We start from the raw sequence: 12843 nt of genomic DNA on the forward strand, positions 1-12843 counted from the left end.
AACCACTTGCTTCCAGTTCTGCTTTTACAGGACACATCTTTCCAAGTATGAACTTTCCTGGTTTTGTGACATTATCATCAGCCTAGATTTTCAAAAGACAGGTGCCTGTGATAGGTAAGTATCTCTAGGAACGAAGCTGCCATAATAGGAAGTAGGCATTTTTAAAAAATCCCTTAAAGCATCCACCCATGTCTTTCAATATCTAAATACTCTTTCAAATTTGGTTCATGATCCCTGAATTCATTTGAGGAGATGACTGTGCAATCATTCTCACCCTGGCACGTGCTCTTTTTTAAAGTTGGTGGGGCAGGAAGCCATTTATGTGCACCTCGCAGCATGCCTGGCCTTTTCATGTCACTAAGGGGTTTCCAGTTGACCACTTCAGCTACTGGGTGGTCTTCTACCATCATGAAACGCTCCACTGTAAGGTTTTCTTACCATTTGGTCTCTGACTAATCAGCTCTAACCTAATTCCTGATCAACAGAATGGTTGGATTTGTTTTTAATGAGTACAATCAAGGATTCAACAGGGGTCTACTTTCCCATTACTTCCACTTTTAAAGAGAACTTTCATCAGAAAGGAACATTAAGGAAACAGAAAAGTGCTTACCATCTCCTTCGATCACACGGTTGCAATGGAAACAAACATCACCGAATAGCTGAAGACAAAGGAGAAGTAATGACTTTTTAACATAATGATTTTATTGAGGGTAGCTTCTCAAACTAACAAAATAACTGTATTTCAGCTGATGAGCACAACAACTTTCTTATTCATTTCAGTAAAATAAAGAGAATGTTGGCAAGTCTGGTTTGGTTTTCTGAGTATGTTTTGCATCATCTCATCACAAAATGTCTTTACAATGTTAAAGATGGAAACATTTGTTCATATCTGTTTGACCCTCTGTATATACGATTTTATTTTGTTTGAGTATTTCTCTAATCCTGAGCATCTGAAATACAGCAGTCGGTGTCACACACATATAATTGCTAACCAACCAATTTAACGTTTGGACTTACATGCATGACTAGAAAAACATACTGCAGTTTCTGGCAAAAACTGTAAGAAAACATTATTTTTATTTAAAAAAAAAAAAAAAGGAAAAATTCAGGTCAAAAATTATTCATTCTATTTCTAGGCTTAACATTTGTCCACAATGTAACAATTAAGAAGTTCCCAAAATTTCATGAGACATCTACTCTACATATAGCTCTTGTCTGGTATATGTACTTGCCCCATCATGGCGGCAACGCTATTACGACTTAATGTCATGGCATTTATTGTCTACGAGCACGCCAGCAACACTTCAGTCATCTGCCCTTCATCACTGACAAATTAACAATCCATCTGTAATTAGCAGATGCCTTACAACTCCCAAATGTAACCCCTAGTCTTGTATTTAGACAAGCAAAGAGGTGGACATGACACAACACAGATGGCTTCCAAATAAAAGGGTCTACACATCACGGTGCTGGACTACACGATCGCGGGAATCTGGAGAGAGATGGTACCATGGTACGTAACTCCTATATGAATGCAAGTGGTCACTAGGTGGTGTCCTGTGACAAATTTACTCTTCAGAAACCTAATGAATGAGCTGGGTGGTGCCGCGTATGTTAGCACACAGTCATCTCAGGGGAGCAGCTGTGGGAAAACCCACACTACTCACTAGAGCCTCGCCACAGCTACTGAGTCGCAAATCTTTGGCTTCTTGGGAAAGATTGGGTGTCATTAACTGCTCTGATCTCACAGACGTGGAAAAGCTCATCATAACAGCTCTACTTAAGGACTGGTAAGCTTAAAGAACAACTCGATACTGATTGTCCTGGCTAGCCTTTGTAAAATCCCTACAGTTTTCTTTCTCAATACCAGACCAATGTATAGAGAAACCTGTATAAATTAACTGCAACAGAACATTTGCTAATTGGCATTATACCTGCAAGTGCCTATAAGAAAACAAAAGAATGTCCATGGGTTTCCACCTCTAGCTAATAAAACCAATTCATGAGTTTACCAATTAACACCGTTTTTAAAAATACGCAACCTTACCTGATTGTAGTGGGTTTCACAGTACGCCAGGCCTTTTCTCTCGTAATGACGATGACCCAGGAATGGCTTTTCACATTTTGCACAAACAAAATGCTACAAAAAAAATTGCACACATATTTTTTAACTGCTTGGAAGTAATGGTATTTTTATGGAAAGCAAACCAACCAAGCCCAGTACTGAAAATGATTAAGTCCACTGAGCTAGCTGTGCCATCTTGAAAAGGAGAGTTAAAATTTTTTTCTGTTCCCACATTTAGACCACTAAAATAATGCGCCTTTTAATGACTTTGACATTCCAACCCAGAAGTTAAAAAAAAAAATCAAGCAAAGGGATTCTGATACATTATCAATGAACAGAATGAAGAGATTTTTAATAATTTGCACCAACATTACACTCTTGTGAAGAAAGCATTTGCTGGAGGAGATTTTCAAAACAACAAAAGGAATAGACTGTATCTTCCTAAATCTTGTACAGGGCCCTGAAATATGAACTCACATAAAATGCTCTAGAGACATTTAGGTGGCAGGTGACTGTGGAAGACATAAGGGTATTATGATGCTCAGTAATATTACGGTTGCCATAGAATTTTACTGCCTTTCCACATCCACTGTTCTGCACTCCGAAATTTTCTTCTATAAGGACCTCACAGTGTCTCCTTTAATTACCGATTTCAGCTTCACAGTCAAAGCTCTCTGTAAGGTGGGAGACAGCTCCTATTTCACAGTGGAAGACCAGCCACAGGAAGGTTGAAGATGGGATTAGGAGAAGGCATTTAGTAATTATTGCTGCATACCTTGCTAATCCTTTCATTGAAATTGATCAGCAAAATCCCAGGTAAGTATGCTAATGTTCCTGTTTGGAAAAGACAATGTTATCATCTGACATTTACCTCCACATGCCATTGTTTGCCCATAGCATTCACCACACGGCCTTCAATCGGTCTTCTGCATGCCCCACAGATGGGGACGCCCATTTTGTCGTGGCAGGGTAAGCAGTATAATTCTCCCTTCAACTCACGAGCGTCAGCAGTAAGTTCCTTCCTGTTCAAAAGTTAATGAATGGAGAGCATGAAGAAAGGCACTGAGCAATGTCAACTCTTGAGAGTTTCTGAAAAGAAAAAACTAACTTTCAGCGTTTGTTTTAGAAATTGTATTTGTATTACAGTAATGCAACAGCAGCAAATATGACATGGTTCAAGACTGATCGCAGTAAACTGAGCACAAGCTGCTAAGCACAATGCACCAAGCCTCTCTGAAAACAGCTACGGAGCTATTGCCATTCTGCATTCTGGTTATGTAGCACAAATGCGTGTGCGCAAGCTGTAGCCGTGTTTGGTTTATATTCTGGCACCCTTATCACCAGTTTATTTTAGATTTGCATAACTCTATCTGAAAGTAAAATGCAGTCTTCTACATCTAGGTACATTTTCCCTGTTGTATCAAACTTCAGAGAAAGAAAACTATGGACCCACATGAGCTAGCTAAGTTTAGTCATTGCCGACTGCAGAATCTCCTATACTCTACTTTTTAGTAATTTGCGTGGTTAGAATACTGAGAACAGTTAAACTTTTAGCATGACTGTACTCACTAAAGCTCTCAACTGGCTGTCAGTGGCACACCACCACATGTCGTTATTCAAATCAGCCTTTGCTGTGGCGCCGAAGCGATAGCTTCCTTTGCACCAGAAATAAACAACTAATTATCTGGGCGATATCCTACAATGGCAATCTCTGCATCGGTGTAGGACATAAAAATGTGCGGCTTCATGTACTGCGGTTGCAGAAGCTGATGAAATGGGAGAAAGCTTCTAAGAAAAAGATAGGCTTTAAAACGTGAACAAAGTTTGCATGCCACTCAACTAAAAAGAAATAACATAGGCAAGACAGTAACCCAAGCAGCCCAAGAGGACCACTTTTCTTCCTCTCGTAGCAGAATAACAAGCTGTCATTTCACTGCTACAGAAACTGTTATCGGTATCCAGACTTTGTATTTGGTAAGGTACCACCTTGTCCCGCAGAGCCCAACCTTTCTTTACTCCTCGACAGGTCAGCTGTTGTTTGAACCCAAAGTCCAGCTCCACCATCCCAAAAGCAGTAACACACATCTGGCTGCAAGGCACCCAAACCCCACCCCTCTTGCCAGTTCTACAGGACGGGTTTTCACTTTAAGATGTAAATGGATGAAGCAAATAAACCCAGCATTTTCCTGTTTTTCTTTGCAGAACTCAAGTTACCCGCAGTTTACACAGTTGAAATGATCAGGGTGATAAGGATCATTTTTGAAGATGAGAGGCTGCTCGTCAATAATAGCATGACACTTCTGGCAAATGTACTTTCCCAGGCCCCTGGCTTTTTCCCTGTTATGGCAAGGACGGCAGAGATGTCTGAAACAGCATAAAAAAGAGAGGTAAGCGCTGGTACCAGGTACTACAGGGCAAAATATAAACAAAAAATCTATTAGAATCTCGTTTCAATCAGCCCCTTTTGGAGGGAAAATGGTCTTTAAAACTATTTCCTTGTTAGGCAAACCACGTTCAGAAGAGGGAGGCCTATCATTTTATTTTCTGTCACCACAGAGATAATTTCTTCAGCTCATTTGAGTTTAGGCTGCATTGAAACACAGAAAATGAAGTTTGTAATACATTCTCACTGCTGAATGTTTTACTCTCAAAAATCTTAAAAAGATTTGACTGGAAGCTGCATAACCACACAGGTCCTAATGCTGTAACTATGATACGTGTGGAGCCAATGGCCATAGAATCCACTTGTACAACATTCTTGCCATCACAGCTGATAAAAATACCCTACTATGTGAAGTGTCCCACTGAACTTAAAGCAATTATTAATAAATAAGGTGCTAAACTAGACCCAAATTGGAAACCCAAGTTGGAAAAAGAAATTAAAACCTGATATTAAAAAAATAGAGACAATGCTTCTGTATCTGAATGTTTTCTCTCTTATTACGAATCACAATGGCCCCAAAACGTTACCAGGTAGAGAACGTGTTTGCCGAGAAATCCGGTGTTGAAGTAGGTAAACTGTTAACATTTTAAGTGTGTATTTTAAGATGCCCATTCTTAGTTTTGTGATGCACTCTTAGACCTTTTCCCCACAAAAGATGCTTCCGTTGCTCCACCTCAGCTGGAAAGCTTCGGGAACCAACACCTCTCAGTCCCCTCTCTCAGTCTATTCTATTCGTGATTAGTAAGGGAAGGAAGGGCGAAGATCTACCTGCCGGCGTTCTTGACAAATCCAATATCGGCCAATACTTGTTGGCAGATGTCACAGCAGAAGCACTCTGGATGCCAGCTATTGTTCATAGCTTTAATAACACGACCAATAATGAATTCACCTGTAAGAAACAACACCGGAATGTAAAAACCGTGCTAGACAAAGTTAAAAGAAACTCGCAACCAAATCGCTACAATGATGTCATCATCCTCTTCCTACCCCAGATTTGGTAGGATACATTACTTTCAGTATCACAGTTCTGGTTCTAAACTCTGGAATTTGGGTTTGATTGGTTTTTTTGCTATGGGTCAGAAGAAAACATCCTTGCTGGCAGAGGATCTTATGTTCTTTGTGTACAAACCCTTCTACATGCACACTCCACCTTCTTTCTGCAATCATCCTTTTTCAGTCCCTTCCCTGTTCTTACTTATCTGTTCTCAAACTGTTGAGAAATATATGGAATTTTTATATAATATGGATTTCTTGTGTCCTAATCACCTTTCTCCTTCTTTTCCTTTAGAAGACAATGATTTTAACTTGTTGTGTACATAGTAGTGGTTTCTACTGAACTAGGACCAAGCCTTGAAGGGGGTCTATACTCAAAGGACAACAGAACTGAGCTTCAGTGGCTGCTGACCTCCTGCGAAAAAACCCTCATGGAGTCAAAATGCAAAGGCACAGTGAAGCTGCAGAACAGTCAATCCAACACACACAACTTCTGACCTACCAACGAGGAGTCCTGTCCTGCAAAGCATTAGAAAAAATGGTGTGAGAACTACTGTTTTGCAGGCACGGTGTGGCTGTACTGCACAGACAGTGGAGCCATGGCCACCACACATGTGATTTAGTCGTTCTCTATGTGGACGCTGTAGCCAAGGCCCCTGAGCACTGCCAAGGCTCTGCCTAAAATGCGTTGGGAGCTCAGCTTCCCAGTGCTGTGAGAGGTTGCGTCCCAGCTCCAGAGAGCATACAACTCAAATAGCTGCCAAGGGGGAGCTATCGGGCAGTAACAAATGCAGATGGTAACATCTACCATGCGACTGTCCTATAAAGTCATAGCTTTTCAAGAAACAAAACTCAACAGACTCTAGAAACATTGGGAATGATCGAGGCCTGACAACAGCCCCATTGATTTTGGCCATGCCTACTAAATGCAAGCAGTGGCAAAGCCCAGCTCTGCACAGGACCCTGATGAGGTTTTAAGGGAGCTGGTGCTACAAGGAGCCAGGGCAGGAGCAGTGGGAGCTGGGGAGGAGACACCCCAGAGATAGGCAGCATAGCACCTTCATGCAGCCCCTGGCTGGGTCCAAAGCCACTTTAGGCTCCTGGGCGCCGAAGAGGAGAAGGACCCAACTTGCTGGGGAGAGTATCTCAAGGGGTTAGGTACGAGGTTTCACCCAGTGCCTTTAGAGGCAAGGAGCAGGGAAGCACAAGAGGAGGCCCCAGCACAGGGGAGCAGGAAGGGGAGGAAGGAAGGGGGCTGTGGAGTGACCGGAGGAGCACAAGGAGCCCTCACATGTGGGAAGTGACCGTCCGGTGGAAGTGACGAGGTGACAAGACTTCCTCGTTTGTCATGTATTTCAGGCTTGCTCAGAAATCACCACCGACCCCTTTCTTCCTCTTCCCCTGCTTGTTCACATCTGCAGCTATAGATTGAAAGGTCTGTAACATCTGCTTCCCTCTCCCTTGGCGTTCAACCCCTCCCTCTGCACAAGGGAAAGGCCTCACCGATATAAGCTAAAGCTCTAGCACCTTGCCAAGGCGCCACAGAAACGCAAGAGCTTCCAGACCAGTCTGACCAATAGTCAAGTAATGACTTCCCAGCCCTGCCCGAGCACAACGTTGTCACACACAGTGGGACAAAACTTGCAAATGATTACAGCACAGTGGACAGGCAAGCATTTACACCAATAGTGGCAAATAAAACGCGTCCCCCAGTGTTACACAGGGCTGACATTAGACGCTGAAGCCTTAAAGGTTATTTGTTTCAAAAATATAAAGGGGGACCAGCTGGTCCATCAGTTGGCTGTAACACTAGATGATACAGACTGTCCCCTCTTCTGTGGAGTAGGGCAGCACGGGTGGGTTACAACAGTCAAAGCAGATGACAAAGACTTGTTGCGGGCTTTCAGCTGCGTGAGCACAGGCACGCAGATGTATATAACCAGGAGTCATGAATGGTCTGTTCATTTGAACACTGGATCAACAGCTAGACTAGTCACTGAAATAATGCAAACTTTAGGAAAAGCAGCTCCCCAAATGCTCTGAAATCTAGTTCATTCTGGAAGTTCAGATGCTCAGCTGTACAGGGCCACCTCCCAGAGAAGATACGCAAGGGTTGCACATCTTCCCCCAGTGACGTTCCCATTAGGAATCAGCGTGGAGTGTTTCACGATGATGTAAAACTTACCACATTGATGGCAGCAAGGGGCAAAAAGCATTTGAAAATCATGTTCGCAGTACTTCCTCCCTTCAAACTGCAAAATGAAAAAAATCAGAGCGTTAGAAGGATGAGGAGAATGCCCTTAACATAAATGCTGTAACATACCAGTTCGTTTCTAGATGCAATTAAGGCAGTAAAACATGAGGGGCTCCACAAAAAATGAAACGTGCTAGGCATTAAATCCACCCACCTTAATTCAGGTACTAGTTAGCCTGTAGCCTTAATAGCGCACCATCCCTCTAACACTACTGAGAGCATAAGGCATTTTCCATCACCCATTTGCATCACAAGAGATGTCTGAATTTTCACAACTGCAGAAACTCTGATGCAACTGAGCGAATTCTGGGCAGGAAATTAGCTAATGAAAGACCTTCCCTGGGGGGGGGAGCATTTTCCCTGAACCCATTTGATCTCTTCTCCACTCTACATTTCCTGCAAGAATGACCCAGCATACCGGAGGACATAAGTACGGGGAGGAGGAAGAACACCCAGGGGCAGAAATCTTTGCAATTTATGGAGCAGTACAGCCAAAACATGAAGGGTAATAAGGCTTTTCCTTCGTGATGCTTATTTCATAGAATCATAGAATCATTTAGGTTGGAAAAGACCCTTCACATCATCATGTCCAAATGTTAAGGAACAAGGTTCACTGCATCAACCAGATGAAATAAGGAACAAATCTTAAGGGATTTAGATTTGGATCTGATTTTTCTCACAGCTTAGAGAAGTTCAGCTGCAGTTCAAGCTCACATAGAAAAAAAACATATGGAGAAAAAAAAGTTCTACAGCACTGCATTAGCAACTTAGCTGGAGAATATGTAAAAACATGTAGGCAAGTATGTCCTGAAATGAAGGGAAATGTTTAGATACCTTCAGGCACATCAGTATTAGACACACACGCCAAATAGCATGTTAAAACCAGACTGACAATATTAGGTATGCTATGAAATGTTTGAATTTGAAAGTCTCAGTTTAAAACACTGGAAAAGAGGGGATAGGAGGAAACGCCACTCCTTCCTTTTTACTGGGTCTAAGACAAAACAAAGCAAAAGGCATAAAACGCTACGCACAAATTAAGTTTTGGTGCATGGATAGAAAATACAGCAATGTGCTTCAAGATTACTTGTTTTATACTATTAAATTCCAAAGATCAAATACAATGTAAGTACAGTAATTGTGCAACACAGAGAGCCACCGGCAGGATGGAGATCTAATGAAACACTCTGGAAGTCACCAGATACTTGAGATCAGTGCCCAACCTGAATTGCACCTACGAGGAACAGAAAGACACGTGCTCTACACAGACTCTTCCAGAAGTCTCTGCTAGCAATTTTATCAAGTGTTTTTCCAGTGTAATACTGTAAGACAGATGACTTTTTTAACTGGAGATTTGGGGGAGGTGGGGGTGTTAATTGAGATACAGAAGTCTATTACTGTCTCAAAGAGTAATGGAAATTATTGGTTCATTGAGAATTGTGCTTGTTTCCTGATAGATAAAACCCCTTTTAAACTGAAAAAAAATCCCAAAGCTTCCTGTTTTGTGTAAACAGGTGGTCCAATGCATCCGCGGGTCCTGAGGGAACTGGCAGATGAAGTTGCTAAGCCACTGTCCATCATATTTGAGGAGTTGTGGCAGCCCAGTGAAGTTCCTACTGGCTGGAAAAGGGGAAACATAACCCCCATTTTTAAAAAGGGAAAAAAGGAAGACCCAGGGAACTACAGGCCAGTCAGTCTCACTTCTGTGCCCAGCAAGATCATGGGGCAGATCCTCCTGGAAACTATGCTGAGGCACACGGAAAATAAGGACATGACTGATGACAGCCAACATAGCTTCACTAGGGGCAAATCGTGTCTGACAAATTTTTTGGTGGCCTTCTACAACAGGGTTACAGTGTTGGTGGATAAGGGAAGAGCAACTGACGTCATCGACCTGGACTTGTGCAAAGCATTTGACACTGTCCTGCACGACATCCTTGTCTCTAAATTGGAAAGACATGGATTTGAGGGATGGACCATTTGGTGGATAAGGAATTGGCTGGATGACCACACTCAAAGAGTTGTGGTCAATGGCTTGATGTCGAAGTGGAGACCAGTGATGAGTGGTGTTCCACAGGGGCTGGTATTGGGACCAGCGCTGTTTAACATCTTTGTCAGTGACATGGACAGTGGGATTGAGTGCACCATCAGCAAGTTTGCCAGTCACACCAAGCTGTGTGGTGCCGTCAACATGCTGGAGGGAAGGGATGTCATCCAGAGGGACCTTGACAGGCTTGAGAGGTAGGCCCGTGCAAACCTCATGAAGTTCAATAAGGCCAAGCACAAGGTCCTGTGCATGGGCCAGGACAATCCCAAGCACAAATACAGGCTGGGTGGAGAACGGATTGAGAGCAGTCCTGAAGAGAAAGACTTCAGGGTGTTGGTGGATGAAAAGCTGGACACGAGCCAAAAATGTGTGCTCACAGCCCAGAAAGCCAACTGTCTCCTGGGCTGCATCAAAAGCAGTGTGGCCAGCAGGTCGAGGGAGGTGATTCTGCCCCTCTGCTCTGCCCTGGTGAGACCCCACCTGGAATACTGCATCCAGTTCTGGGGCCCTCAGCACAGGAAAGACATGGACCTGTTGGAGCAGGTCCAGAGGAGGACCACAAAGATGATCAGAAGGCTGGAGCACCTCTCCTATGAAGACAGGCTGAGAGAGATGGAGTTGTTCAGCCTGGAGAAGAGAAGGCTCCGGGAAGACCTTATTGAGGCCTTTCAATACCTGAAGGGGGGCTACAAGAAAGATGGGATTTACACAGGTATGTAGTGATGGGACAAGGGGTAATGGCTTTAAACTGAAAGAGGGTAGATTTAGATTAGATGTAAGGAAGAAATTCTTCACTATGATGGGGGTGAGGCACTGGCACAGGTTGCCCAGAGAAGTTGTGGGTGCCTCATCCCTGGAAGTGTTCAGGGACAGGTTAGATGGGGCTTTGAGAAACCTGGTCTAGTGGAAGGTGTCCCTGCCCATGGCAGGGGGTTGGAACTAGATGGTGTTTAAGATCCTTTCCAACCCAAACCATTCTATGATTCTATGAGATGCATAGGTTTGCTTGTATTTCAGAGCCATCCCATGCTGATCTGGGCAGTTTTCTTCCCCTCTGATTTGCATCAGGCAGGTTGGTTACCATTCAGTCTTGTTTATATTTTCAACCTTCTCAGCTTATTTATGCTGCCTTTTGTGGATGATCCACAGTTCATCTGTCAGAGAAAGTCTTGAGCTTCTGTAACAAATCCCACAGCACATATTTTAAAAGCAAGGTCATGCAACTGTAGTATGCTGGAGGTCCGTATGTTAAATGGCTCTGCATAGACCATTTCACCATGACATAACCTCCAGCTGATCTCCACATTTTCAGCTAACAGTGGAAAGACATGCACAAAAACTTAGTCTTTAAAGGCCCTTTCTCTAAGGCAGTTTCTGATAAAGCCCATTTTAAGAAAATACTCAAGGTGTAACTGGAATAAAACCAAATCTGACAAGCGCAGCTACACCTTCCTTTAATCTTTCTGTAGGTTATTACAAACATCTAGAAAAAAACCCAAACTGAAAGGAACTCCTTCTCATTTAGGAAACAAAAGTCACATGCCATTCCATTTTATTTAGTAGCAATAGTAGTAGTAGTAGTAGTAATAGTAGTAGTAGTAGTAGTAGTAGTAGTAGTAATAATAATAATAATAAACAATAATAATACAGATTCCCCAATTACAGCTCCTGTGAGTAGTCCACAAGGATTTTGCTGTATTTCTTCTATTGTGGGACACGCCCTTCCATCTCCCCCACCTCAGCACAGTGCAGAGCAGGTTGGGTTTCTTCTCAAAGCACCCAGCGAAGAGGCTCTTAACGAAGAGCTGGAAAGGGGTAGGACTCGTCTCTCCTAACCTCCCCTGTCAGAAGGTGAGGTGCCCACACTCCCCAGCGGCAGACACGGGCAACCTCTAGTAGGGAGGAGCTGTTCTTGGACCTGGGAGTAACGTGGGCTGGAGGAAATGCCCACTGACTGACTACAGCGGGGCCAACCTGTCCCTCTGAGCGCATGACCACCAGAGCTCTCCGTTTAAGGTGGCTGTTCTGCTGTTAGTGTAGGACTGTGCGCCGCTACCTGCTGTAAGCAGCAGCTCTAGGGAATACACGGCTCCCAGGTGGTGGCATAAAAGCAGACCAGAATTGCTACCACTTCACAACTGACGGCAAAGCACGGTGAGTTCGGAAACTCTGCTGGCAAGTGCTTGTGCTAATTTCTGCTTAGCTTGAGTGCATAAGAAATCACGCTAAACTGAGGACACTGAGCAAACTGGAACACAAATATACCCTAGCAGGCCCTAAACCCACAGTAGGCACACAGCTCTCGCTTACGCCCTTATGCAACGAGGCCAACACTGGCTGGTTACAAATCCACATTATCATTTCTAACATAGGCTCACAAGGACATCAGCAAATTTCCTGCTGTGCTGTGCAAACTCCAAGCTGCAGACTCCAAGGTGCAAATGGGCGCTGCTCCGGCGTGGCACCGCTTGTGCCTGCAAGAGGCTTGGCTCCGGTGCCAGACCACGGCGAGCTGTGCCAAACGGGGTCCCTGCAGGCAGCCTGGAGACACGTCCCACAGCATCAGCCTGACCAGTTCAGCTCCCACCTATGGAACACAGCACGAAAGCTTATCACGGCAGCGTTTGACAGCAAATGTGATAAGCAGCTTAATGACTAACCAGGGGAACTCTGCAAGGCTTGCGATAGGCAGGCAAAGAATGTTTGGCTTCCTGATTGCTAAGACCTGGAAATAATTTCCAAGAAACACTAGCTTAGCTAAACCAGGCACAGAATAAACACAAACTCACAATGCTGCATTTACCCATGGGGAACCTGCTCAGAAAAACACGTTGCCTGGCCGCACCTCTGGGTGCATCCATCTTCTCAAAGAATGCATGAGGCCAGCCAGAGGAAGACATCCTTTCTGCCCACCTTCTCCAGGCACTTTTTCTTGACAGTGATACAGATCCTCTCAAGCCTTCAGAGCACTGTCAGCCATCTCCTGAGCACTGGCTAACCCAAGCCCACCCTCCACCTGCTTAGGGCTGTCCCTCCCTCTC

General features: G+C 44.0%; 1 protein-coding gene across 8 annotated transcripts in view; it reads right to left on the reverse strand.

Annotated features, from left to right (window-relative positions):
- Window positions 1-12843, reverse strand: part of LIMS1 (LIM zinc finger domain containing 1) — a 45217-nt gene that overhangs the window by 4055 nt on the left and 28319 nt on the right. For all 8 annotated transcript variants that reach the window (XM_035894370.1, XM_035894371.1, XM_035894374.1 and 5 more), the window contains exons 3-8: window positions 7687-7753; window positions 5277-5397; window positions 4280-4429; window positions 2937-3087; window positions 2048-2140; window positions 611-659 (exon numbers count right to left, since the gene is read on the reverse strand). In XM_035894370.1, coding sequence (XP_035750263.1) covers window positions 611-659; window positions 2048-2140; window positions 2937-3087; window positions 4280-4429; window positions 5277-5397; window positions 7687-7753 — 631 coding nt within the window. The remainder of the gene's footprint in view (window positions 1-610; window positions 660-2047; window positions 2141-2936; window positions 3088-4279; window positions 4430-5276; window positions 5398-7686; window positions 7754-12843) is intronic.

The sequence above is a fragment of the Egretta garzetta genome, unplaced genomic scaffold, assembly GCF_000687185.1.
Source record: "Egretta garzetta isolate BGI_Z169 unplaced genomic scaffold, ASM68718v1 scaffold5, whole genome shotgun sequence".
Lineage (NCBI taxonomy): Eukaryota > Metazoa > Chordata > Aves > Pelecaniformes > Ardeidae > Egretta > Egretta garzetta.